Consider the following 26,682-nt stretch of genomic DNA (forward strand, 5'->3'; position numbering starts at 1 on the left):
TGGGCTGGGTGGTATCTGGTCATCCAAAAGCCACCCCTGTCTATAAAGCCGGCCAGACACTCCGGCGATCGTTAAATTTTATGATTTCATATGCCTCTTATGCTTCGAATAGGACAGACACCTCGGTCGGTTGGAGAAGAAGAGCTTTCGCTGGCAATTAACCATCCAAAAGACGAAAGAGTTGGCCGGAGGCAACTGTACTGGCCTATCCCCCACACAAATGCAGGCCAAAACAATCAACTTGGCAACACTTACGAGGCTCCAGGGAATAGGATGCACAAACACACACTGGGAAAAAATATACAAAGAGTACAGCCAGAAAGAACCTCACAATTACTCAGAAATATAGCGAGGTTGTATCTTTGTGTTCAGTAGATAACTTTTACTTTGTTTGAATAATAAAGAAGATTTAGGAGGATTAGAATTATTCGTAATTATTCGTAAAAACCAAGTACTTACTTACATAAGATGATACTAATTAAATTTGAAGTAGGTGATGAGTATAAGTTTAATGTGCCAATTCTTCGACTTTTAATAAGATGGATAAAAAATAGGGATAGATCCCCCCACTCGAGTAAAAAATGTATCAGTTCACAATAAGTTTGTCGTTCAAAACTTCCTTATTTGTACTCTCGGTTAGAACTTAGTGTGGCCAGAGCAGATTGATACCTTCAGCCCTTTTTATATAACCTTAAGTATAACAATATATTAAATAGAGCTAGTATATTACATATATAATAACCAGCCTGTTTCAAAAAGTGCACGTAATATATTACATCTAAGTATTTTATACCAAATTTTTTATTTCTACTCAACAAATTTTTTGTATATCCCCCACAACCAAATTTTGTATCCGCCACTGGGTAAAAGATTAGGTAAATCTGCCATATGAACCTATGCATTCCTTAGGTAATTAATATTATTTTATTTCTGATTTAATTTCTGTAAAAGTGAGTTGATAAGGTTAAAGATTAAAGTCTTTTTTGAACCTTCCGCATCCAAGGACAACATATTTCTTCAACATTTTTTCTCTGTGCCAGCAGAGGAAAAGTGAAAGCTCCACTGGGTTACGCTACGGTATTTAATGTGCAAATATCCCACACTCCGCGGGACCTGACACCCACTACCCACTACCCACCACCCACCACCCACTGACCCACCATGCTGCCATTGCAAACAACAACAAATTGCGTCGTTTGCCAAATCAACCCTGCAGACAGGACAACAAACATGCATATCCACCAGCAGAGTGGGTGGATCGTGGGTGGTGGTGGAGCAATAACAACCGACACTTCAACAGCCGCACACAATTTCCGCTTTGGATACAGGACTTTAGATTAAAGCGAGCCCTTCTTCAGTATTTTAATTAAAATGCATCTGCCGGGGTCTCGTTTTCGGATGTGAGTTCTGGCTGTCATTAGCAACATGTTGCTGGGAGCAGCAGCAGCAACATCACAGCCAATGACAATTGTGTAATTTAATTTTATTCATTGCATAACTCACATAGTTGGCAACTCAAATGGCTCAGTGACGAGAAAAGGGCTGACACATCCCCAGGAGACGGACACACGTGTCGAAAAAGATATTTTCGATTTTTGCTGTCATTATCCATGAGTTAAATTCACTTTTATCAACTTCAAAGATATCTTTTCATGGGATATGATTCAAGAAATACTGCTGATGAAAGCATTTAAATGTTAAAATTTTCTTAGTATTTATATCGGCAAGTTTGAATTTTGATTCCGAATTCAATACTATTTCATCTTAAATTCTTATTGTATTTTGTAGTTTATTTAGAAATATAAGAAACTCATATAATATGTTTTTCTCAGTACACCCACACACGCTCCACTTCAGTTATGAGAGTCGGCATAAAAATAATTATATAAACTTTATGCCCTTGCCGTCTGGCAGTTCTTCGATGGGTCTTTCCACCCTCGATAATGTCGCAATACGCCCACGCGAACCCTTGCTGCACCGCCCCTTTCCCCCCTCCCCTCCACTTCAGACAGACCGCACAGTTTTGAAAACAGCAAAACCGAGAGCGGTGTAAACATTCTGCCCGCCGGCGTTCTCCCCAGCTAGACACACACACCCACCGGCCTCTGGGTCGGCTTTAACATGATTTGTTGGATTTGGCGAAAAAGATTTCCTAATTCCATTTGCTAGACAGGTCTACAACGGTCTATGACTATTTTTGGGGGTGTCTAACCAACTTTGGCAGGGCCTTGTGCCATTGCAAACTTTAGTTTTGGGATCGGTGCACTAGAAATCGATCGGATGTGCTGGGAAATGAAATTAACCAACTTGTGGGACTTGCACAATGAAGGCAATATAGTTTTTCACGATGTTGGCTTAAAATTAAACAGGTTTTTTAAGCTTTATGCCGTCGTAAAGTTGTAGAACGGTTGAATGGGAACATGAATATTACAATATTTTATTATCGCGGTTAACTCTTTGAGCTACCTGCCATTCCCATTTCTTATGATCCTTAAAACGAAAAATATATAGGATTACTATTGTTATTAGTCCTAATAAATGTATTATTATGGCCAACTCTTTGAGATACCTGCATTATACTAAAATATATTTTATAATATCTGATGGGAAATTCTTATCCAAAACTATGAGTTAAAATGTATAATCTTCAGAGTTAATATTATTGTTTCTATTTCTAATAAATAGTTAAGAGTAAGAATGTCTAAGAAGTGATCCCAAAAGATTGTATCACTCACATCAATTTGGGTAAAAATTATATAATATCTTAGCCGAGATATTTTGAAAGCCCCCTTTAAGAAATTTTGAGGGATATTCCGTGATACATCACCTTCAAGTTCACTTTCAGAAATGACAATATCTAACCGCTGTTGTTTCCCATCATTATCAAAAGGTCTACGAGATAGACCCAAAATCAGGGCCATAGGAACCAGCTCAATTACAATTTCTGCTTGTACCTGTAGTTGCTTGATGGTTCCTGGTCTCTGGGCCCAACAGTTGAGTATTTCATTAGCGGTTTGTCTGATATTTCTTAACACTTCATTACGGCAGCGCTATTAGTTGTCGCTGTGACTTTGATATGGCCATTGTTGTGTCTTCTTCGCATTAGGCCCTGTCTAAAGTGGTGGGAATTCCCAGTTGATGGGCCCGCACAGAAGCGGTCATAAAATCGGGTGAAAACGCCGAGCACTTGACAGTAACTACTCCACTTTTTTGGTCACCTAAATGGGGCCGGAGTAAGACGATCTTCGGGTCGTTACACCCGTTGCCAAAAGAAAAAGCAGTCGGATGAGCATATGCAAATGTGGAGCATATTGTTTGGCAACTTCCTAGACCCAGTCATGTGGCTGTTTATTTAAATACCTTCCACGCCTCGTTGGACGGAGCCACATGTTGACGAAATCCATGGCCAGGGAACCACATCAAAGTAGCTGGAAACGCAACGAAGGCGAGCATTTCGAAATGGGAAGCCGTGTAAAAATTCCAGTTAAACGTTCTCGTCTTGGGGCGGTGTACTAAAAATATATATATGCTTCGGCGAGTATCCGAATAGACTCCGTCATCGCTGGCGGCCAAGACCAAAACTCAAATAGACTAGGAATACATTTGATGCCTATTTGTGTTTGTGTTCGTGTTTGTTTATTATTAAAATCAGCTTATTTGCACTCATTTCGACTTCGAAGCAGTGCCCGCCGGGCATTCGGAATGGGTTCTGTTCCGGCCAAGTGATATGGTGGGTGGGGGGGGTACGAGTTCCGGATTTGGGTTCATAAATATGCAAGTCATTAATAGAAATATGATGTGCCCGAGGCACTCGTCCGTCCTGTCCGCTCTCATCAAAGTCAGAAGGCAGCAGCAACCCTCTCGGATTCTGGGGATGGGAGTGGGTGATTTTGGTGATGGAATGACAGGCTAAGCGATCCGTTGGGACCGGTGGAGTTAACTGGGGAAAACTGCCTGCAGTTCCCCAAGTACACACACTAACCCATAAATTGAGTCAAAATTATGCTTCATTTGATTTAACACAAACGGTTTGACTTTGCCGTTGTTTGGATGCCATGTCAAGGCATTTGATGTTGCCGAGCACCGAGTTGCCAAAAATCGTGGTTTGGGGGTTGGGTCCCGGCCCTTTCAGCGACAATTGGATTAGGCCCAGGATGGTATTGATTTGCTCTGTTTTGGGGTGACATGTAATAGAGCCCTCTTCAGGCATTGGCATTCCGGATGGCCCTCGAACCAGAGAATGAAGTTAGGAACTCAAGTGCTGGAAGAGCAAGTGGCAGTCTAGTAAATGTAGGAATGTTCTTTCTAGAGTTCCCACCCCTTAACGGTTATAAGAACAGCATTATTTTGGTAAATAATAGTAAAGGAGTCTGCTTTGAACATTGAACATTGGAAGTGTTCTAGAATATAAGTAATATTTTTAAAAATTAATAATATTTTCAGCTTAACAGCACTAAAATACTCCAAGCATTTAATTGATTGCGATTCGAATCTAATCTAGTTGATCTTGTTATAGTTTCCAGAGCGCGAAACCAGAAAATCAAGTTTGATAAATATATTACTCAAGCACGTCGGCAGTGCTCTACAAGAAAGTACTTTCCATATTCTACATGATTTCAACGCCATTATCCCGCACCCCCTCCAAATCAATGGACACATATCTATAGCCCGATCTGCCCGCGGACAAAGGCAATAATAAACACATTGTCTTTTTCGGGCAAGAGGCTTTCCTTTGAGTTTTCCCCACCTCAGCCAACCCCTCCGATGATCGGGTAAACGCTAATATTTCCGCTATTGGCAGCGATTTCTTTCACTTAACCGCGGGCCACTGCAACTTGCACATGTTTTATTTTCCACCGCCACCGCCACACTTTGCTTTCAGCATGCTTTTGCCTTTTTGCTTTTTGCTTTTTTCGTTTTAAGTTTTTCCTTTATTTTCCTCTCAGCCGATCTCTGTTTTCTGTTTTTTATTGACAGGCTGCTGCTAGCCAGCGGCAGCAATTGCAACATCCGCACATGTGGCCAGCCACCAGATCTACTTCTGCCGCAGCTCTGCCGCAACTTTTCCTGTTTTCTTTGCAGCACGGCAGCACTGCAGCATTGCAGCAGCAGCAAAGGAGCATTGTTATTGTTTATTGATGCACTACTTTGCGCTATTTTCGTGTGGCAACTGAAAATGCAGCCTCAGCAGATGGCGATGGCATGCTAGTGGGCGTTCGAGAGGAGAACAGCGTCCAGAAACCAGAAATCGGAAATCAGAACCCCAAGAACGGTTGCCGTTTCTTTTTTATGTGACCAGCTCTTAAAATACTCGTAAATAAATTGTTTCCCAACTCGGCGGCAGATGCAGATTTAACGAGCTGGCTTCAGAAACGAAAGAAAAAAAATGGAAAGGCGACTTTCAATTAGCTGGCTTGGGTTTTGACATTGCTCAAATCAAATTACACAACGGATCGCGGGACAAAGCTGATTATTACTCTTGTCGGAGACCGAGTTTTATTGAATTGTCAAGTTACTGAACCACCGATGTGGCTGCAACTGCAACTGCCACTGTTTCTGCTGCCTTTCCTGCCAATTACCGCTGCTCCTGCTGTTGTTTGCCAATTTTCAGATACTTTTTCTTCAATTACGTATACGACCTGGTTGCTTAGATCCCCCCTCCCCCCTGCTGGGGGCCCAACGAACTTTGGGCCGTTTCTTTCATTTTATGTCGCATGTAATTAGTCACGATGTTGGCAGCAGACATACTGCAGGCCAGGCTGATGCTGCTGTCTTAGCTGACTTTGGGTGCCATTCCCTGCACTCGATTCTTGAGCCCGGCGTCTTGCAACTAGCAACTTGCGACTTGCGACTTGCGACTGGCGACTCTTGACTCTCGACTCTCAAACTGTCGACTGTCGAAGCCGCCTGCCTTTGTTGTTTGCCGTTGAAGTTGCCAATCCAAGTTGGCCAGGTACAATCGCGGAAGTGTGAATTGCCCGCTTCTCCGGGCGGCCCAGCTGCAATTTATGTTGTCCTCGGAGCCAACTGCAGCGTAATTAGGCCAATTAGCCGATAGAGCTGCTCATAAATTACACAAAAACTCCTGCAATTTGTGGCTGTCATCCTGGACTTTCCATCACCACTTTCCAGCCCCATTTAGCACATTAGAGGAGCAGCCAGCCGAAGAACTTCCATAATCTATGGCCGCATGCAGTGCCGGAATAATCGAGTATTAATCAAAGCACAGTTAATTTTTAAATTGGAAAAAATTGTATGGGGGAAACTGGTTTCTCGGCCCCAGCCCAAAAACTTCTGCTAACTCATTACGCGCCAACATCAAATCAAATACGAAACAGAAAATATTTCAGTTTCAGAGTTATGGAGTTCGTGTTTTTTCCTTTTTTTTTGCTTTCGGTGAGCACTTGAAAACTTGTATTGCTGCGTAATGCTCCCAAGTACAACGACAGCGTGGAGAAGGTTTTTTCGAAAACAGTTTCTTGTTTCCATCATTTTGCTGTTTAACTTTGCTCTCTCTCGATGAGTTCGCCTCGCACTTGAGACTCTCCATATCGCGCACTTGAATCTGTTACGCAAATGTGCGTAATGCGCACGAATTCAGATGGATAAATCTCGGGGATATACGTATAATCGAGGGCTGGCAAGGGGCCGAGAAACGGTAACAGAATGTAAAGAGGAGGCCTTCAGACGCCGCTTTTGAAGGCGCGTGGGCCTTGACAACAACTCAAAGTGAGGAACCCGAGCTACCTACAACAACACGGGCTACAACATGGGCAACAACCTCAACGACACCAGCAACTTCGGCGAAAAACCTCAAGTGCCTTCCGAGTGGACAAAGAGAAATAAAGTTTTCAAAATGTTGGCCATAAAGTTGAGTTTAGAAACCATTTACAAGTTCTTCGCGCCCCGAGGCAAACGAAACACACCCAATAAAAACTTTTGCGGGGCCCACACATGCACCCACCAAAGGTAATAGATCAGTGTATTCGTGGAAGGAACTTTGGCATTTGCAATTAGCCATGTTTTCTTGATTCAGGGGGAACTTGAATAGAATATCTTAAAAAAGAAACTGGAAATATTTTAAGGATTTATGTTATACGAAAAGTTTACCATTTAACATAACACGTCTTTCAAAAATGTCTCATTAAATTTATTTATAAAAAATATATAATTTCTGTTTAATTGATAAGTCTGTCTTGGGAATTTCGTATAAAACTAGATGAGTAATCAATGAAACTAAATCGAAATATAATCTACAAAAATAATAAAATGCAGGAAAGAGAATCGTATTTTGGTTTATTATTATGCGGCATTCTGATTAATCTGCCATTGGGTTTTTACAAATATCAACTTATAAAGCAAAGAAATAAAAACGAAAACTTTTAAGCATTATCAGTAGGGATGCTCATTTCTAAATAAAACAAAGATTTAGATTTTCTGACCGGAATTGAAAAGAAAAGGTAGAATAGATTAACATTTATTGAGGGCTGTATCTGGTTTTTGCTTAACATTCATAAAAGTTCTTCGTTTGCAGGCAGATGATACTGATATTTTATTGGCTTTATTCCGCCATGGAATTCCTTTGTAACTTTTCTAATTGCTTTAAACGAGTTTATTGTTAATTTCTCGTTGAGCACGGCCAATAAAATTAGTGTTTCCTCTTCTTTCACCACTCCAGAACCATAGAACTCTTATTACTTTTAACGACTGTGGGGAATGGCCATAAAGAATTATTTATGTGATATTAATGATCCAAATGCATAGCACAAAGGCGCAACATGAAAATCCGACACAAATCAAAGTTTTGATTGCCCCAAGGAGCGGAATGCGGAACCAGCTCGATCTGAGATGTGAAATCTGAAATCCCACCATAGAGATTGCCCGATCCCAGATGGGTTCAGTGCACCGACCGCAAGAGGACCGAGTAGAAGCCTCCAATTGCCGTCAATTGGAGATCATGTTATGAAATCAATTTCGATTGTCAATTGCCGATTGTCGATTGGCGAAGGAGAAAGAGAGCGGCCGTTTGATTGACGGATGCACTGAGACAAAGGCCCGGCTTCCAGGGACAATTAATCCTGTGGCTAACTGCGGACCGAGGGCGAGTACATAAATTCAATTTACGTTCGGTGGACCCCGCTGTCACACAATTTGCAATCAGCCAAAGCCGAGAGCCCCTCGACATTGGCTGTACCCATAGAGCGCGACGTGTTGGGTAATTTGGAGAATTTATGACAAGCATTATGGCAACACTGGCTCATGCTGATCGCCAGTGTTGTCTGTGTGCGTGTGATTCTTAGAGCGGCCGCCCCAAAACCACAAACCAGTTTCATTATTGTACACAATTTTTCCTATTTTTTTTTCCTAGTTTTCCTCTCTTTTTGCGCCTTTTTTTTTTTTTTGATATTTATGCAACGCGCTTGGCTTTCCGATTACTCACGCTGCAAGAACCGCTCGCTGATCGTGAATTTTCCAGCTACCAGTTACCAACTGCCATCTACCATCCAGCAGCTCCATAATAAGTCACTGCTAGGAGATCCCAGCAAAAAATTAGAGATGCCAATTATACAAATGGTCAGACGTCCGAATGCGAATCCGAATCCGACTTCGACTTCGACTGTGAGTTTGATTCCGAGTTTGAGGCCGAGTCCGCGACCGAGTTGGTGGTAAATTGTCAAAACGGTTTGGCGAGTGCTCTTGGCCAGTTTTCCAGTTTGACAGGCCGACAAAGGTGCGGCTCCAGAGGCTGAGAGCGATCGGGTCTCAGCTGGATTATGGCAGAAAGCGAACCGAAACAAAAGCGAAACGGCTAAGACCAGGCTCAAATCCCTGACGCTTTTAAATTGGTTTCTTTGCCGGCCTGCCAGCTGCCTAAATGTCAAATGCAATTGTCTTGGGTGGATCCAAAGGCCGTAGAGGCTTTTCTTGGGCGTTGCATTCGGCGGACTCGACGAGTCCAACTTTAATTGCAAAACGGGAATGAATATCGGGGCTCGGGCTCTATGGCGAAATGCTAAAGTTGAAGGCGGAATGGCCTGGGTGTGTCGGTGCTGAATATACAAAGGGAGTTAAGCAGGAGTTCTTTATTCATCTAAGGTCGATCTATGGGACGGCTGGCTGTGCGTGCAGAATGCGAAATGCAAATGAGACTGCCAGCCGGCGGAGGACGAGCTGAAATTGCGTATACGTAGCGTTGCACGGCACCACCCCACAGCCCGATTCAATTAAGTTGTTCGGGAAATTGGCCATGGCTACGTGTTGGATTTTCCTCTCTCCACCAGCACTGGGGAAAAAGGCTTAGGGTTCTATCCTCTTATATTTACAGAGGTGCCATTTGAAAACCATTTTCCTGATTGCTTTTGCAACAATAAAAAACTCTTTTAACTAAATTCCGTTTAAGAGCTAGGTGCAGCTTCCAAAAAAATATGAATATCGGTAGATATTGAAAGGGGAGCTTAAATTTGCAGGTACTTAAATAGAATAGAATTTTTCGCAGTGTGATGTTCTTGTCTTTTGCAATGCAAATAAATCATCGTGTCGATGCATTTTGAGCTTGACTCTGTGAAGCCGAGGAGTACGTGATACCAGCGCACCTTCGTGTCTGGCGGCCCGGCCAATTACATATTTGTCTTGGGTCTGGGCCAGGTTCGGTCCGATTCCCTGATTCCCCTGCTCTCTGACTCCTCGACTCCCTGACTTTCCGACTTTCTTGCCCTGGCCCTGTTCGTGAGCAAGTGCTCCAGTTTCCCGTTTCCTATGTGGTTCTGGGCCTCCTTCACGGCGTATTACCGTGCGATAATACCGCAATTCATCATTATTTTCTCGTTGGCGATGCTCGCTTTAGTTTTTCCTCTAATGAAAGGGTTCCGCTCGTTTTCCCCGGCCCGCTTCTGCGATTTTCCCCCGTTTCTTTTGATGTATTGGCAAGTCAAGTAGTAAAAACATCGAATAAAACAAAATGCCATAGTGGTTAGAAGTTAGCAGTTAGCTTAGCGGTTCTTCCGGCTGATCTGTGTTTCTGATTCCCCAATCCCATTCCCAACTACCCATTACCCATTCCCCATTGTATTCCCATTGCATGGCCAAGAAGGGGCGTGGTGCGACCCCAATTAAGCGTTAACTGATTACAATTTTAACGGCGGACCGAGGCCCGCCAGCCAAGATGGCAAAGCCAAAGATTTCGGCTCATTAGCCTGGCTAAAATATATAAGGAAATTACTGCAATTGGCCGGGAGAATGGGCAGAATCGAAGGAATTGGCCGAATGCAAATGCCAGTTCCACTGCCAGCGGAATGCCGGCGATAAGCGGCCAAAAAATCCGTCGAAAGGAGCCACAAATTTCCAAGCAGCAAATTTAGATCAATAGAGAACACGCAGAGTGCAGGCCCAACCCAAAAAAGGAGTTCGAACAATGGCCAAAAACAACTGCTGGCTGCTGACCTCAACTCCCTGCAAAAGTGTGGGTGGCTTTGTGTGTGTTGGCCAGTTCCGCTGTGTGTGTGTGTGTGTGTTAACCCATTATGGCGCCTAACATACGAATGGCGAGTGGAGGGGCAGGGGAACCGGCCTGGTCTCTCGGGTCTCTCTGACATTCAGAATGATTGCATCACGAAGTACAAATTTAAACAGCGATTACCCCGCCCCCGAAACTTCAACCACGGATGCGGTCCATTCTTCAGGAGTACAGAGAAAGCAAAAATATGATAGTTCTAAATATATTAAGTACCTATGTAGTCAAAACAAAGGGATTTAATATGAAAATTTGATGCATCGAGTCTATAAATAGACAAAATTTAAAGTGGTTTATGAATTCTTTTTTTTTTAAATTAAATTTGAAAAACTTAGGACTACAAATCAGACGACTATATCATATTGCTGCTATAGAATCGATCGGAAAATTAATGCGAGGATTGCAGGGTTCTTCTTGTCTAAAAAAATCAAATAATACTTTATTACTGACTTCATTAGGCTGCAGAATTCCTCTCAGTGAGATCAAAGCTACAAAGAAGTAAAGGGGGAGTTGGTGGGCTGGCAATTTCTATAAACGCTGCTAAATGCATGAAAAAGGAAGGGAAAGGCAATGCCAGAAGAATGCCGACTATGATTAGGCCGCATGAAAATTATAAGTTTCCTTTATGTCGCTTTAATTGATGCTGCTCCGGATGCGGGGAATCCTACCCGAGCTATTCGCTCAGCTCGTTAGCAACATGCTGCCACAGATACAGATACTCAGAGCAACACATGCAAATTGCATGTGCAAATATTGCGATGGCCAAAGCCGCGGCTTTATGATTTATTCGCCATAATTATATGCAAATCGGACAAATCGTGCGGCCAACGTGTAATTTAATGCGATTCTGCTGTAAGAGCCGCCAACGGACAGCAATCGCTCCTCATTTGCCACCTCCGCTGCACTTCATCGCCTATCACCCCATCCCATCTAACCCCCAGTTAATGGCCAACTGACTCTCCGTCAACACGCAAATTAATGGATTGTAACCAAAGTCAGCTGCGAGTTGCTCTTGTGGTCGCGCACCAGCAACATGTTGCCGCTAATTGAGGCAACACTCCGGTGACAACTTGCAATATTTCCATGCGGTTTCTGTCGCCAGCTGCGGCCTGGGGTGCGGGGGTGTCTGGGTAATTGGCCAAGTAATTGAAGCAAATTGGGTAGAATAGTTTCGGAAATGAGGATCACATGGAAAGTTAGATTGCCTTCTTGTGCAAAACAAGCGGTGTTATAGCGGTCATTTACTAGACGAGTGACATATCTAAAAAAAAAACTTTCTTGACAAAGGCTTTGAAAGTTGTATGCAACAAACAGTTGGGTATTGAGACCCAAACTTTGTGGCCCAAAAAGTATGTAAAAAAGAAAAGAATATCTTTCAATGTTTCGCTATTTTTATACCAGGTGTTTCAAAAGTAAAAGGGTATATTAGATTTCTCGGATAGTATGTAACAGGTAACATTTTTTATCATTTTGTGAAAGTATAAACCCTGTTTCCGTTATCAATACCCATCTACATGCCAAAAATTTGTTAAATCGGACCATTCGTTAAAAAGTTATAAGCATATAAAAAGGTGCCCAATCTCAAAAACAGTAGATTTGCTGCATGCTAATCTCCATCTCCCTCGCACTCCCCTTAGCTGAGTAACATTTGATATAGAACTATTAACACGTTTCTTCGATCTGAGTACCAAAATGTGCCAAGGCTTTTTGAATTACTTCTTTTATAAATAACAATATTTATACCCGTTACTCGTAGAGTAAAAGGGTATACTAGATTCGTCGGAAAGTATGTAACAGGCAGAAGGAAGCGTTTCCGACCCCACAAAGTATATATATATTCTTGATCAGGATCACTAGCCGAGTCGATCTAGCCATGTCCGTCTGTCCGTCTGTCCGTCCGGATGAAAGCTGAGATCTCGGAAACTATGGGAGCTAGGCTATTGAGATTTGGCGTGCAGATTCCTGAGCTTCTTACGCAGCGCAAGTTTGTTTCAGCAATGTGCCACGCCCACTCCAACACCCACAAACCGCCCAAAACAGTTTTGATGCTAGAATAAAAATTTTGACTGAAATGTATTGTTCTCATCAATACCTATCGATTGACCCAAAAAAAAGTTTGCCACGCCCACTTTAACGCCCACTTTAACGCCCACAAACCGCAAAAACCTGTGACGTCCACAATTTTCATGCTAGATAAAAAATTTTGATCCGATTGATCCAAAAAAAAATTTGCCACGCCCACTCTAACGCCCATAACGCTTAAATCTGTATACCGCCGGTAGGTGGCGCATTTTAATCTCGCTTTGCTGCTTGCATATCTCCATTTAGCTGAGTAACGGGTATCTGATAGTCGAGGTACTCGACTATAGCGTTCTTCCTTGTTTTGTTTAATGTAATCCAAGAACTGTATAAAGATTATGCACAAATTATCAAGTGGTTGTGATAAATTATGGCATACCTATGTACATGCATTACGTATGTATATAGACATTATTAAGTTATTAGCACTTAATGGGTTTTGTTGTTTATTTAAATCAGGTGTATCACCCAAGAAAAAATGAAGCGAGCTTAATAGCATCTCGTGTATTGCATGTTTAAATTAGTTTAAGATGTATATTTACACAAGCAGGCTTGAAGATTTATTCAGGGTTGTTTGGATGAAATGTGATCAAGAGTGTTTAAAATTTTATAAATTTAAATATAGATTTAGAATAATGTTTCATTTCCTATCTAACCGACCTAAGCCCTTTTAAGTCTATAAATAACTTAATACTTTTAGTTAAACCCTTCTCACGCTTAAAAGCGAGTTGCATTCATAGTTATGGCTTAATGAAGCTTTTTCATGAGTATTTTTTACTCTTTCATTTCTTCTTTTTTTGTTAATCTAGTAGAAACCCCTGCGCTGATAATTAAAAGTGGTTCTTCAACCAATCTGTGGAAGTTCCCCGAGTAGAAACTACTGCCATTCATACGACTAGATCGAATCGGAGTGGAGAGTGGAGAGTGGAGACACCTTCGTAACCCCTGCGATAAGTCTGAGGCCAGCCTTTGTTTGATCGGGCAAAACACCAGACGTCATATCAGTGAGAGCAAACACACGCGAGAGTTGAATGGAAGCGGAATGGGTCGTACTGAGCCGAACCCACCTGGTGCAGTGCAATTAACTAGACTGCTCCCCAAGCAGTACTCCCCCTGCGCACCCGGGGGTTCCAATCCACTTATCGATTGCATTCTTGCCTGGTACTCGTAGTCGTACCCACCGTCGTATTCATATCAGCGATGCACTCCGCCTGTGGCCCAATTTCCGAGGGGCGGCCGAGCGGGAGGAGGGGCGTGGCATCGCACTCTAATTGGAGTAAATTATGTTTACACATTCGGCGGCCTGCAATTGGGTCACCGTAAACCAGATTGGGGAAGAGGAATGGGGGCCGGGGGAAAAGTGCTGATATGAAAAGCATTTCGTGTGCATTTCGGTTTACATAATTAGGCATGCAGAGAAAACGAAGCTGTGGGGTCTTATCTGGGGATTCTCTACCGCCGCCGCCGGGGAATACTTAATTAGTTGGTTCTCGCGGTCATATTTATGGGTCGACCGTCGTGTATTTGAAATGGAAAAGTTATCTAATTGTCGGCCAGGCAGCATGGAAATGTCAGCAGGAAATGCAGGAGTTATGAGTCGATGTAGAGTCCGAGATAGTGCATCTATAAATAAACGGAAAACTAAACAGGTTTCCCTCACCGAATCCCAAACGCCGAGGTGAGTCAGAGTCGCAGCAATGAAATTGCAGCTAGAACGGCAGCCCACGCGAATCCGAGGGTTAAGATACTAGAAGTAGGGAAAAGCGCAGCACCCCCTCTGCTACTATATACTACCTATATCATATTGTGTGTTTTTCTTTGTGTAATTGGAAACGACCGGGCTTTTCCCATCTGAAAAAAGAGAGGCGATTCGATTATCGCCCGCTTCTCCGTAGCATAGTTGAGTCGGGTTCTGGACCGGTTCTCTCTTCTTACAGCCTTAAAGCGCGACTCTGCTCCGTAGCTGCTGGAGATCGGTTTCGCAACAATCAGTTTTGAAGCGCAGCTGAAAACGAGCTGATCGACGGATCGGAAGAATAAATTCATTTGAATAACTGATCAGCCAGGAATAGCAGATAAGAAATATGGCGAGCAAAGCCAGTGAGTTGTGGGAGAATTGCACTCGCCCGCTACGAAGAATTGCATTTCATCACGACATTCTTTTTTGTATTTTTCCAGGGGCTATCCTCCTGTTAACGGGCTATCTTTTGGCCTCTCAGACCTTGGCACAGACCTACAATTCCTGGCACCATGAGCCACAACGGGCTCTTACCTTTGACCAACGCCCGGAGCTGGGCCCCCGTTCGCTATCGAACAGTGGGTGGCAGAACAAGCTACCAAACAACCCACAAAACAACCCACAAAACAGCCCGCAAAACAACCCGCCAAACAACCAAGAAGCACAACCCCTAGACTATGTCGAGGAGGTGGTCATGAACAAACGTGAGCCGACCACCCCGCCGCCACCCAATCGCCCGCCGCCCGCTTTCAGCTACATGGACCGCTTCAGCGGCAAGCTCTTCCAGAAGATCGTGAGGTCCCAGGGTCAGCGGAACGTGGTCTTTTCGCCCTTCTCCGTGCACTCCCTGCTGGCCCTGATCTATGGCGCCTCGGCCGGCAAGACCTCCCGCGAGTTGCAGCAGGCCGCCGAGTTCAACAAGGGGGCCCAGGACGTGGCCCAGGATTTTGCTAGGGTGATCAAGCTCAAGGAGCAGATCCAGGGAGCCGATCTGACCGTGGCCACCAAGACGTACTACAATCAGGAACTGGGTGAAGTCAACAAGAGCTATGACAACTATGCCCAGTTTTATTTCAATGCCGCCACGGAGCCCGTGGACGTGCAAAACGGCAAGGACACGGCGGCCAGGATCAACGCCTGGGTGTCGGATAGCACGAGGAACAAGATCAGGGAGTTGGTTGGACCCAACGACGTTGATCCCCAGACGCAGGCCATCCTGGTGAACGCCGTGTACTTCAAGGGTCGCTGGGAGCACGAGTTCGCCATCATGGACACGCAGCCCTACGACTTCCATCACTCCGACGGCAGGATCACCCCGGTGGCCATGATGTACAACGACGATGTGTACGGCCTGGCCGATCTGCCCGCGCTGGACGCCACTGCCCTGGAGCTGGCCTATAAGGACAGTGCCACCAGCATGCTGATCCTGCTGCCCAATCAGCCCAACGGGCTGGCCAATCTCGAGCAGCGTCTGTCCCGCCCCGAGTTTGATCTCAACCGCATCGCCCACAACCTGCGCCGCCAGTCGGTCCATGTGCGCCTGCCCAAGTTCCAGATCGAGTTCGAGCAGGACATGACGGAGCCCCTTAAGCAGCTGGGCATCCACCAGATGTTCACGCCCAGCTCGCAGGTCACCAAGTTGCTGAACCAGCCGGTGCGCGTCAGCAAGATCCTGCAGAAGGCCTACATCGATGTGGGCGAGGCGGGAACCGAGGCCTCGGCAGCTTCCTGTAAGATCTCTAACTCTTTTTAAGACCTCAGAACTTAGAACTAATATCTTATGTTTCCATTTGCAGATGCCAAATTTGTGCCACTGTCCCTGCCCCCGAAGCCCAAGGAGTTCATCGCCAACCGGCCCTTCGTCTTCGCCATCCGCGCCCCCAACTCAGTGCTCTTCATGGGTCACGTGGAGAATCCCACGCCGATGACCGCAAGAAATGAACCAAAGGCCGATGGCTACAACAGGAACTAGAGGGCCTTGGGCCGCTGCATTTGTGTAGAAAAAATAACAATAAAGTAAAACGCTGTATTTATGGAAATCTGAACTGCGATAACCTCGATGCACTGATAAGACCCATGCGACCTCCATCACATCACCGATTCCTATTCCGATTCCAATTCCCATCCGGAGCGAGAGAACAGCTTGTGCCTTTTCCCAGTTGCTTGCCGAGGCTGCTGGCTATTCTGGATTTCCAGCGAATGGGTTTGCCCGCTTCTGTAAGTTGGCAAACCCGTTTGGGACCCCGACCTCCTGTCGTCCCCGCGCCCACGGCAGTAAATCAAAGGCGGATTTCTCAATCATTTTTCAAAATGAGCAAAACTTCCTCATGCGCACTAGATCTGACTAGAGGATGGGATGCAGGGAAAACCATTGCGGGGGCGGAACGGGGCGGAGAATTGTAAGACCGAGACCCGAGATGAGTAATTGAAATACCCGCTGAAAGCTGGGCATAATTAATAGCGTTCACCCAAGGTTGAATACACTCAGCTAAAAGGTAATGGAATGTATGTAGGGAATAAGACCTTGATAGATGGTTAATGAAAAAAATACTACTTCTTAAGTATTCAAAATGTTATAAAGTTTTTTTTAACAATTTCAACATTCAATATTAGGTTCCTTGCTATCTAATGATATTAGGGAATACTCTTGTTAAAATAAAAAATCACAAAGTTTGTAAAAAATCTTAATGTAAAATACTCCCCAACATATTATACAATTGTGTAAGTTATCATAATATCAAAAAATATAATTTGAAAGTTGTTCTTATAGATTTCATATAGAATATATAATAATATATCATTAAATTTACTTGTTTTCATTGTCATTTAATCTTTCATATAATAGGTCATTAGGTCAAAACTCAAAAACACTTATTTTTTAGAAAGATACACCTCCTTTTACTTGGAAATAGTTATTTATACAGAATTCATTAAAATATATACAAAATTGTATAGCCATAAATTGTTAATTGTTAAATAAATTCAAACAACAAACAATAGATTGAAATGTTAATAAAGCAAAACAAACTTTTTGCTGTGTTTGTGTTGCAATGACGAATTGAGAGTGAGATAGTACTCGAACTTGAAAATTGTCTGAGCGCGATAAGAAACTGGATAGAACCTCCCGCTCTCCCTGTCGTCGAATCTCTCAGAGAATTTTGGAACTCTCCGCCTCCCAGACAGCTCCGTATCACCAAAGACCTTCAGGGCCGAGCTTCGGCTTTGGAGCTCTCCAATCAATGACCTCAATGTCTCAATATAATTTGAATTTTCATGAATGAGCTTAGTTGTGTGTAAGCCATTGGATCATTAACATTAGTCGAAGCTTGGCAATTCCCAAACATGATCCACTGGAGACTACTTTGCGCCCTGTTTGCGGGGCTGGCTATAGCTTTACCGTTTCCAGTCGGCGGAGAGCTCCCGACCAAGTCGGCAGTCCAGTCGAACCATCGCTTTGGCCTACGTCTAACCACTAAGCTGGGATTGAGTCAGCCAGATGCAAATGTGGTCGTTTCCCCCTTGCTGGTACAGGCGGCACTGAGTCTACTCTATGCGGGAAGTACCCCGGATTCCGGAAGGGAGCTCCGCCAGGCCTTGGAGCTAACCCATGCAAGTAGCCCCAAGGAAGCAGTTAAGGACATTCAGAGTCTTTTAACGGATCTTAAACAATCGGCAGCTGTTGGCTGTCGCTTGAGATTGCTGAGTGATTTCTACGCCCAGCAGCGATTCACCTTCAACTTTCTCGATGAATTCGAGGTATTGGCATCTCGGATGGGAGTTGGTTGCCACCGTTTGGCCTGGGAAAGTGCATCGAATGCCGCTCAGGACATCAACTACTCCTTTCTCAGCCGCAGCAACTACAGTCTGGGGGAACTTGTTAGCTCCACGCAACTGGAGTCCTTGGCCGAGCACAATACGCCTTTTCTACACGTCTCGGGCCTAACCTTTCGAGCTCCTTGGGCACAGGCCTTCGACCCCGCTGAGACGACGAGCATCAACTTCTTCGCCGGAGGAAATCGTCCCAGGTTGGTGGATGCCATGTTTGGCCAGCACCGCTACAGATATGCCGAGATGCCTGCTCTGGATGCCCAACTTATAGAGGTGCCCTTCGCCACCGCGGGTCTGAAAATGCTCATTGTGTTTCCAAATCGGGCGGATGGCCTAGCCCATCTGGAGAGGAAGCTGGCACAGTCCGATCTCAAGCAGCTAAGGGGAGAGCTCCAGGAGCGCAAGGTGGCCCTCACCCTGCCCAAGTTAAGAGTTCTGGTCCACTCTGCACTGAAACCAACACTCGAAGAGGTGAGCTAACAAGTATGCATTTATAATCAGTGATCAGCTGGGATTGCTATGTTTCATGGGTAACTGTACTTTAAACGTATATTGTTTTGAGTTTTTTAAAATGTTAATTCCAAGTCTAAGACCTTGAATTCGTAGAACACTATCTCATAATACACGACCTTGCAAACTTAAGAACGAGAGTGTAAGTCGTCAAAAATTCTGATGGTATTGACTAGAAAATTTTAACCTTACTATATGTACCACTTTCAAAGATACAACAAAGTTAGATGCTAAGAGCCATCATAACCAATTAATGGGGATAATGAGATACTTGACCCCTGATCACCTAATAAAAAATCGACCATTGTTTGGATGCGAAACTGAAGCCCCAAACGTAATTTCTCTTGCAGATGGGATTGGCGAAACTGTTCACATCGCAGATCCAGCTGAGCGAGGTCTTCAGCTCCTTGCTGACCAGTTCCGCTCCTCCTTTGGGAGCGGTGGTGCAGAGCGGTCTTCTGGAGCTGCAGGAGGAAGGCGGCGATGCCGGCGATTCGTTTTGTAAGTGAGAACGGCACTCGGTGGCCAGGAAGCCCTGTAACCCGCTGTAACCCCTTTTTTGCCTTTCAGCCTTCGGGGATCTGTTTCGACGAGCCGTGCCCCTGGTCATCAATCACCCGTTCTTCTACGCCATCGGCAATGACAAAACCCTGCTGCTGGCCGGCCACATCGTAGACATCTGAGTTTCTCCCATGATTTTACCTAATATTCGATTCCAATGCTAGCTCTAACTGAGGTTATCGCCTTATCAGCCAAGCTCAAATCTCTGGCAAATAAACAGAATCACCAGCGGCAAGCCAAAGGTGACAAATGATTTGTAAACACACACGATCGGTATTTTGTTTTCGGGGCCCGAGAGTTACATACGTTTCGCGTTTGAATCCGACTTGGAACAGCCTCTAAAGCCACTCGGCGGTAGCCGTGATTTCAGTTCACATTCCGACGAGCTCGGAGAAGTCTCAAGTGCGAATCAAGCGGAGCAGGAGACGCCCATCAACAATTTATGTGACGACCATGGCTGTCATCATCAGCTGCCTATTACGTAAGCCCCAATTAAAAACGATCTGGTTTATGCACAGCGAGAAAATTGAGCAAATTGGTTGCCGATTGGGTGTAGTTCTTATACAGCTAAGTATACAAAAATATTCCATACATTAATATACCCTCACTGGTATCTTTTATGGCTTACAAAACTTATCTGATGAATTAGTTTTTTTTTGGTTCCAAAGAATTTAAGAGATTTACTTGATCCGAAAGTAAAAATGTAATTAGGATAGAGTTTCGTTTTTTGAATCTTCATCAAAAAATTCACAAGAGATGTTGCTTGATTTTTATCCGATTTCTCAATGTCATGTTAACTTTTGTCTATAAGTTAATCTGTTTTTTTGAAAAATTTTAGTTTCTCAATATCATGTTAGGTTTTATTTAACTAAAAACTTTTAACTAAAGCCAACGTTCTGGTTAAGTTTGTCGGTCAACCGAACGAAACTGTACGTCAGGCTTAATCTCCTACTGAATATATGATATCAGACTCGGTACGTATTTGTGGATCATAAAATAAACATCACAGGAAAACGATTTCGTCTATCCGAAAAAATTAACTTCATGTTAATTTTGGATGATAACAAACGATAATCTTAACATGACATTGAGGAATGGGATCTAAGTGTCAAATGATACTCTTAAACACTTTTTCTCCGTGTGCACTTTACTCATGGGGCGGAGCCTGCAATCAAATTGGGACTAATGCCATGTTTCGCCTCGATTCTTCCAGTTCTCCTAGCGTCAGTGGCGCAGTCCAAGACCTTGGGCTACGATGGCGCTGCCGATCGCAATTTACTGGCCGCCGATCTGTACAACGCCGTGGGCGCCGATCACCTGAACGAGAACCTGGTCATCTCGCCCGCCACCATCCAGAGCTCCATGGCGCTGGCCTTCGTGGGGGCCAAGGGTCAGACGGCTTCGGAGCTGCAGCAGGGCCTGCGCCTCGGGCCCGGGGATGCGGATGCGGTGAGCCAGCGGAGCGGCAGCTACCAGCAGTCCCTGACCCGCGACAACAACTTCCGCCTGGCCAACAACATCTACATCAACGAGAACCTGGAGTTCAAGGGCTCCTTCCGGGACGTGGCCCGGCGGCAGTTCGACTCGAACATCGACAAGCTGGACTTCCATCCGCCGTACAACAAGCGCACTGCGGACGGCATCAACCGGGAGGTGGCCACCAAGACCAATGGCAAGATCACGGACATCCTGCGCTCCGAGCTGCTTAATGATCGAACCGAGGGAGTGATTGTGAATGGAGTCACGTATTCCGGCACCTGGCAGAAATCCTTCCGGCTGGACAAGACCGAGAAGCGATCCTTCCGCACCGGAAGCGGGCAGTCCGTCAAGGTGGACACCATGTGGACCCTGCAGAACTTCAACTACGCCGAGGTCAACTCCCTGGACGCCAAGGTCATAGAGCTGCCCTACCAGAACCCCGACTTCTCCATGCTGCTGTTGCTGCCCAATCGCAAGGATGGTTTGAGATCCCTGCAGCAGTCGCTGTCCGGCAAGAATCTTCTGGCCGAGATCGGGGCCATGAGCCAGCACAAGGTGGAGGTGGAGCTTCCTAAGTTCAGCGTCACCTTTGGTGTGAGCTTGGAGGGACCATTCAAGAAGGTGAGTGGAAAACTATTCTGGATTTGGGTAGGTAGAGCCGGAAACTCGACACATTTTACTACTCCAAAACTGCAGACTAAATATTACTTTTTAGCTTTGCTAATTAACATTGATTACGGCTTTCTTGATATTGACTGCTTATTAATTTTATTTAACACAAATTTGACTTATGAAAGTTTACTTTAGAGACAACAGTTAAAAAGTTTACTTTAAAACAGTGAGCTTTATGTCAACACTACATTTCCAAAAAAGTATTCGAGTTACTGGGTATTATTAAATAGATTTCACATACTCTAATACATATATTAAACTATATTAAGTTTATTTGAATTTTCAAACTAAACTTATTTAAATTTTTCCAACAGTTGGGTGTCCACACAATGTTCTCGAGGGACGGCGACTTTAGCAACATGTACCGCATGTTTGTTAGCCATTTTATCAACGCAGTGGAGCACAAGGCCAATGTGGAGGTTACTGAAGCGGGAGTCGAGCAGCCCCTGGAAACTGGATGTAAGTAACATAGCTATCTAGAAGCCTGGGTTCCCCAATAAACTTCTTTTTTTTAAAGCAGTGCTAAAGGGCCTCTTCTCGCGGACCAAGAAGTTCGAGGCAGATCATCCGTTTGTGTTTGCCATCAAGTACAAGGACTCGATCGCCTTTATTGGACACATTGCCAACTACGCCTATGTCTGAGGTTTATTATACCGCTAATAATTTGTTTTATAACAGTAAAATGTTCCCCAATTTCGAAGCAAAATAAATGCTAAGTGCAAATCAAGTTTATTTATGGGATCTGTTGAACAAAAGATTCATTTCAGATGTTTTAGAATGCCAACCGCAAAAATTAACGATAATTATGAACTCTTATGAACGTCCTGTTTGTCTTTCCAAAAACTGAGTGCCTATAAATTCCGAAGTTTTGTTTAATCCCGGTCTGACACTCACCTTTCTAGCTCCACGGGCATTTGATTTGGGTTATCCATGTTTGAGATGCGGAGGATATATCCGAGGTTCTTATCGCTGGGGTTCTATCAGCTGTTGTCTTTAGCCTTTGTTTTTCGCTTGATTTGCATTCATAGGTATTTCACTGGCGACACTTGGTTAGGTGAGGGGAGGGGGGTGTTGCCTTTTGGCATTATTTATATTTATTATCTTATATTCTGAGGTTTCTCGGCTGACTGCGTTGAGGTTGTTTCCTTTAATCGCGCACATAAATCAACAAAAGCCGAACCAACTGACAACAATTTGAGCTTAGGCGTATTTATTATTTCTTGGCGCGCTCGTGAACAAAATTTGCGGAGTGCCTGTCGATATATTTGCGGCAGCAGCGGAAACTGGTTCGCGCACCGAATTAACTTTGGCTATGGTCAGGCCCGATCTTGCGGCCTAATTGTATTTATGCATGTGGTTGGGGACATTCCGCAGGGGCTTCGTTTGGGGGGTGGCTGGCCATTTAAAATAATTGATGCACATTTCCAGGCCGCTCTAGGAAAACACAGACACTGCAGGCACTTCAAACTCCTTCCTTTGGCCACTGCACGCGACAGCTGCCCGATTTCTGGACTCCCGTTCACCGATCCCCGGCACTTGATAAGCGCAAAGACGCAAAAACGCAAAAACGCGGGGGCCCTCGTTGATCCCTGCCGTTTCGTTTCGTAGCGTTCCTTTCCGTTTCGTTCCGATCGATCCGTTTGCGCATGCGCGCATACGCGAGTTCTTTAGTCGTGCGAGGCGCGCAGCAGACTGAAAGCCATTGACGATCGGCCCCAAAGACGAACTCCAAAATGCGCCGAACTCCCCTGCTGGCGCTCTCTTTCTTCTCTCTCTGGCGGCGCAAACTCTCAGCTCTGCTCAAATACCGGTAATCTAAAAATAATGGGTACGGTTCGGTTCAGATACGATCCAGGCAGATATCTTTCTGTAATTGTAATGACTGCAGCGCTCCCTCCCAAAACTTCGCGACTGTTCGTCCCTTTGTTAGAACTGCTCGTTTGCCCCTGCCCGGGCAAGTTTTCTTTGTTTCTTCGCCTTGTGAGCGGAATTTTAAAGAGCCTAACCCGAAAGGGGGAATACTTGCAGCAGGTGCACAGTGCATGCTGCATGGCCATGGTGCAGGCGCTTTTAAAGCAAATGCCACAAGTGCTGCCCCTTCCACCTCGAGGGCAGTGGGAAACTTGTTTCCCCGCAAACTGACAGTTCATTTAGCTAATCCCAGATCCTAGCATCCGGGCATAATCATGCGATCGTGTTCAGGCTCTACCTACAATCTATTTGTTATATGCTGTTTATATTATAATTTATTTATTCATCATCCCTATAGGCTGGAATACGATAAATTTAATCCATTATAGTTTTATTCATATATCTTGAAACGAAACTGAGAGTAGTGAGATTATAAATATGTACCATGTACTTTTTACCTATTAAGGAATATTATGAAAAGTAAAGTCTACTTACTTTTATCCCTAGACAAAAATGTTCTGTGTAGAAATTTTACCATTACAATCATTCTTTAAGTCAAGTTTCGAAAAAAAATTAAAAAGATATAATCTAAAGAACTGGATTCAGAAGGGGAAGCTCATTTCACCCCATACACGCTCAAGACCCAGGGTAAAAGTTAAGGTACGACAGCACATCCAGTTGTCGTTAATTATATTCGGTTATTTTCTCCGACTTTTTCTGCTTAATTTTGGGGTCGCACGTTCTGTTTGTCGTTTTCGAGTTAAATATTGCAATTGTCTTCCACGGTGTTCGGTTTTGTATGTTTCTTACTTCAATGTTTATTTTTGGCTTAAGCGCTGACAGACCACCAAGGTACAGTTTATATTATGAGATATCGCCCTGTACTTAAAAGGTTTTTTGTGACTTGCATGTCTGATTTCCGAATACACCAGTAATTGGATTTTACCCAAACAAATAATGAATTCGATTCGCCTATCAATGGAAGAGAGGAGTCCAATGTGTAAAATCATTCCCAATTCTAAAGCTTTTCAAATCGTACCACAGAGAAATGAATATCCAGTGGCTTACGTTCTTGGTTGTGGCATTAGCTGCTGTTGAATTACCTAAAGTTGAAGCCTGGGTTCAGTCCGCAATAACCCAATGTGCCTCTTGTCCAGATCAATTCAAGGGCAAGTTGGTCTGCGCCTTCCTCAACGGCTGCCACTTGGAGTTGGAATTTTGTGCCATGATGGTCTTCAATTGTGGCCGTCAAATGCATCATAAACACTGTGAGGACTCTGCTTATATCTTAATAGAATACCTCTCACTAACTTTAGCTCCTTTCAGTGATCCTGGTGAAAAACGAGGGCAAGTGCGATCCAGTTCGGGGATACAAATGCGAGTTCATGGATTTCTAAGATCTGGCGGATACAATCCGCATTTATTGATTGATGCAATGATTACATTTTAAGGTGCTTAATCTGAGTGAATGTGCGATGATGTGCTTATTAAAACTTGACAATATGTCCGGTGAAATAGACAGCGTGCTTATCGCGAATGATGAAAACAAACGGATGATCGGCCACGAAAGTCTTTGGGTCCAGGGGCAGGGACATGGGCACTCCAGCAGCATCTAGAGGGGGGCGAAAATGAGGTAGTTTCTTCTGGTAATTTAGGGAACCTGTTTGACTTACAACTAACACCAGCCGCCTCGCATCCGATCTCGTTCACATCGATGAAGGTCTTGTGCTGGAACTTGGATATCCGAGTGCCAATGGGCGAGTCCTGGAAAATATTACTAAAGTCGGCGGCATCCGAGAACATGGCACTGATTCCCATCTAAAAAAAAGGGAGTACGGGGAAAACTCTATTAGCAAACCAAATTTTATAAAACATATACTTAAAATTCGAAAATCTGAATTACAAGGGAGACTACTCTAATTCCTAATGGGTTCCAAATTGAATTCCTGAATAGTTTATAGCTCCTATATCTAATCTCCCCTTGGAATATCATTATAGGGACCCCCTCTCTCACCTTGTTCAGCGTGGGTCGGAGGTCGGTGTCGAACTCGAACTTGAACTTGGGCAGATAGACGGATACACTCTGCCACTGCCAGCGCTCCTCGAGCAGGCTGAAGTCCACGCCCTTGAGCCTCTGCTCCAGAACTTGGAGGCCGGAACGCTCGTTGGGCAGGATGAACCACATGGTCAGGTTGATGTTCTCGAAGAACAGCTCGATGGCCTTGGCGTCCAGTTCCGGATAGTCGGCGTAGTAGTACCAGTTGTCGGCGAACATTGTGGGCACCTGGATGGCCTGGCTGTCACTCAGCCAGAACTCCCGATCCCGGGTGTCCTCGTCGTTGAAGGGTCGTGCCCAGCGGGCCTTGAAGTAGATGGCGTTGACCAGGGCCACATTGGTGTCCGGCTCCAGGCTGTCCACCACCCGTTCGATCTTGTCCTGCGTCTGCTGCTTGACCCACCGGTTGATTTTCTCCACGGCCTCCGTTTCGCGGCTGAAGTCCAGCGGTTCCACCTCGGAGTCGAAGTACTTCTGGGCCACCTCGCGGAAGTGGTCCGACACCTTCAGCTTCTCCCGGGTGTACACCTTGTTGGCTATCTCCAGCACCGTCTTGGACTTGATGTACGAGTGCAGCAGGTTGTGATAGCTCTCGGCCAGCCCATCCTTGCTCTCCTTGGCGGAGGCGTGAAGGGTCTTCTGCAGTTCCGCGGCGGTTCTGCCCTCCGCTCCGTAGTAGGCCAGGCCAAGTGCCAGTTGAATGGAGACCGGCGAGATGATCACATTCTCATCTTGACGTTCCGTGGCCAGAGTTTGGAACAGTTCGGTGGCGAAGAGGTTCCGCTCCTTGATCGTATTTCCATGCCCACAAGGCACTGAGATCAAAACCCCAAGTAGTATAGCTAGGAGAATCAAGAAAGAGATTAGTTTTCAAGGGGAGTTTTCGGTGATCTTGGGCTGGAGAGCTCACTGCTTAGCCAGTGGTTCATTGCGCCTGCGTCGACACCTCGAGACTAAAAGTGAAATGGCCCTGCCACCTGACATTTATAGCCGCCGGTCGGCCAGGAATCAAGACAAAGCCAAGCTAAGAACAACGTCGACTGAGGCAGCGACTGCGACTGAAGCAGAGTCTGATGTGCTTTGCATTACAAGCAGCACCAAGAAAAAGCAGTATGAAAGGAAAGGGTTTCGGGGCACATCGAATACCCTTATGTAATGATCTATTTTAATAAGATATTGAACGAATTTAGCCTGAATAAGTAACTAAATAATGATATATTGTTTTGTGATTTAACTTATTAGGATACTATTCTCCTCTGGAGTAAGTTCTGAAAGCTATTAATTAAATGTGCATTTGATATATCACTTCATCAACCTTAATGTTTTAAGTATATACTT

The 26,682-nt window shown here is 44.6% G+C and overlaps 6 protein-coding genes across 7 annotated transcripts in view; 4 read left to right on the forward strand and 2 right to left on the reverse strand.

The window, feature by feature from the left end:
* Nucleotides 1–23,064, reverse strand: part of pk (prickle) — a 71,865-nt gene extending 48,801 nt beyond the window's left edge. The window contains exon 1 of the mRNA XM_036814207.3: nucleotides 22,272–23,064. Within this exon, the coding sequence (XP_036670102.3) occupies nucleotides 22,272–22,309 (38 nt within the window). The 5' untranslated portion in view covers nucleotides 22,310–23,064. The remainder of the gene's footprint in view (nucleotides 1–22,271) is intronic.
* On the forward strand, nucleotides 14,533–16,372 carry nec (necrotic). Its single transcript, XM_017085479.4, has 3 exons — nucleotides 14,533–14,689; nucleotides 14,768–16,057; nucleotides 16,124–16,372. The coding sequence occupies exons 1-3, from the start codon at nucleotides 14,674–14,676 to the stop codon at nucleotides 16,297–16,299; spliced, it is 1,482 nt and encodes a 493-aa protein (XP_016940968.3). The 5' UTR covers nucleotides 14,533–14,673; the 3' UTR covers nucleotides 16,300–16,372.
* Spn43Ad (Serpin 43Ad) lies at nucleotides 17,608–19,491 on the forward strand. The gene is made up of 3 exons (XM_017085481.4): nucleotides 17,608–18,626; nucleotides 19,016–19,166; nucleotides 19,236–19,491. Exons 1-3 carry the CDS (start codon nucleotides 17,670–17,672, stop codon nucleotides 19,346–19,348), a joined length of 1,221 nt encoding a protein of 406 aa, XP_016940970.3. The 5' UTR covers nucleotides 17,608–17,669; the 3' UTR covers nucleotides 19,349–19,491.
* On the forward strand, nucleotides 19,612–22,104 carry Spn43Ab (Serpin 43Ab). 2 transcript variants are annotated; one of them, XM_017085482.4, is made up of 4 exons: nucleotides 19,612–19,707; nucleotides 20,440–21,326; nucleotides 21,692–21,836; nucleotides 21,895–22,104. In XM_017085482.4, the coding sequence occupies exons 1-4, from the start codon at nucleotides 19,680–19,682 to the stop codon at nucleotides 22,017–22,019; spliced, it is 1,185 nt and encodes a 394-aa protein (XP_016940971.3). In that variant the 5' UTR covers nucleotides 19,612–19,679; the 3' UTR covers nucleotides 22,020–22,104. The 2 variants fall into 2 exon arrangements, with proteins under 2 accessions (XP_016940971.3, XP_016940972.3); XM_017085483.4 differs by having other exon boundaries at nucleotides 21,898–22,104.
* Nucleotides 23,065–24,298: 1,234 nt separating the features above from the next.
* On the forward strand, nucleotides 24,299–24,807 carry LOC108017843 (uncharacterized). Its single transcript, XM_017084998.4, has 2 exons — nucleotides 24,299–24,556; nucleotides 24,615–24,807. The coding sequence occupies exons 1-2, from the start codon at nucleotides 24,337–24,339 to the stop codon at nucleotides 24,683–24,685; spliced, it is 291 nt and encodes a 96-aa protein (XP_016940487.3). The 5' UTR covers nucleotides 24,299–24,336; the 3' UTR covers nucleotides 24,686–24,807.
* Spn43Aa (Serpin 43Aa) lies at nucleotides 24,679–26,410 on the reverse strand. Its single transcript, XM_017084997.4, has 4 exons — nucleotides 26,255–26,410; nucleotides 25,303–26,186; nucleotides 24,962–25,106; nucleotides 24,679–24,900 (listed from the first exon to the last, which is right to left on the reverse strand). The coding sequence occupies exons 1-4, from the start codon at nucleotides 26,271–26,273 to the stop codon at nucleotides 24,776–24,778; spliced, it is 1,173 nt and encodes a 390-aa protein (XP_016940486.3). The 5' UTR covers nucleotides 26,274–26,410; the 3' UTR covers nucleotides 24,679–24,775.
* Nucleotides 26,411–26,682: the final 272 nt, after the last annotated feature.

The sequence above is a fragment of the Drosophila suzukii genome, chromosome 2R (assembly GCF_043229965.1).
Source record: "Drosophila suzukii chromosome 2R, CBGP_Dsuzu_IsoJpt1.0, whole genome shotgun sequence".
NCBI classification, from domain to species: Eukaryota; Metazoa; Arthropoda; class Insecta; order Diptera; family Drosophilidae; genus Drosophila; species Drosophila suzukii.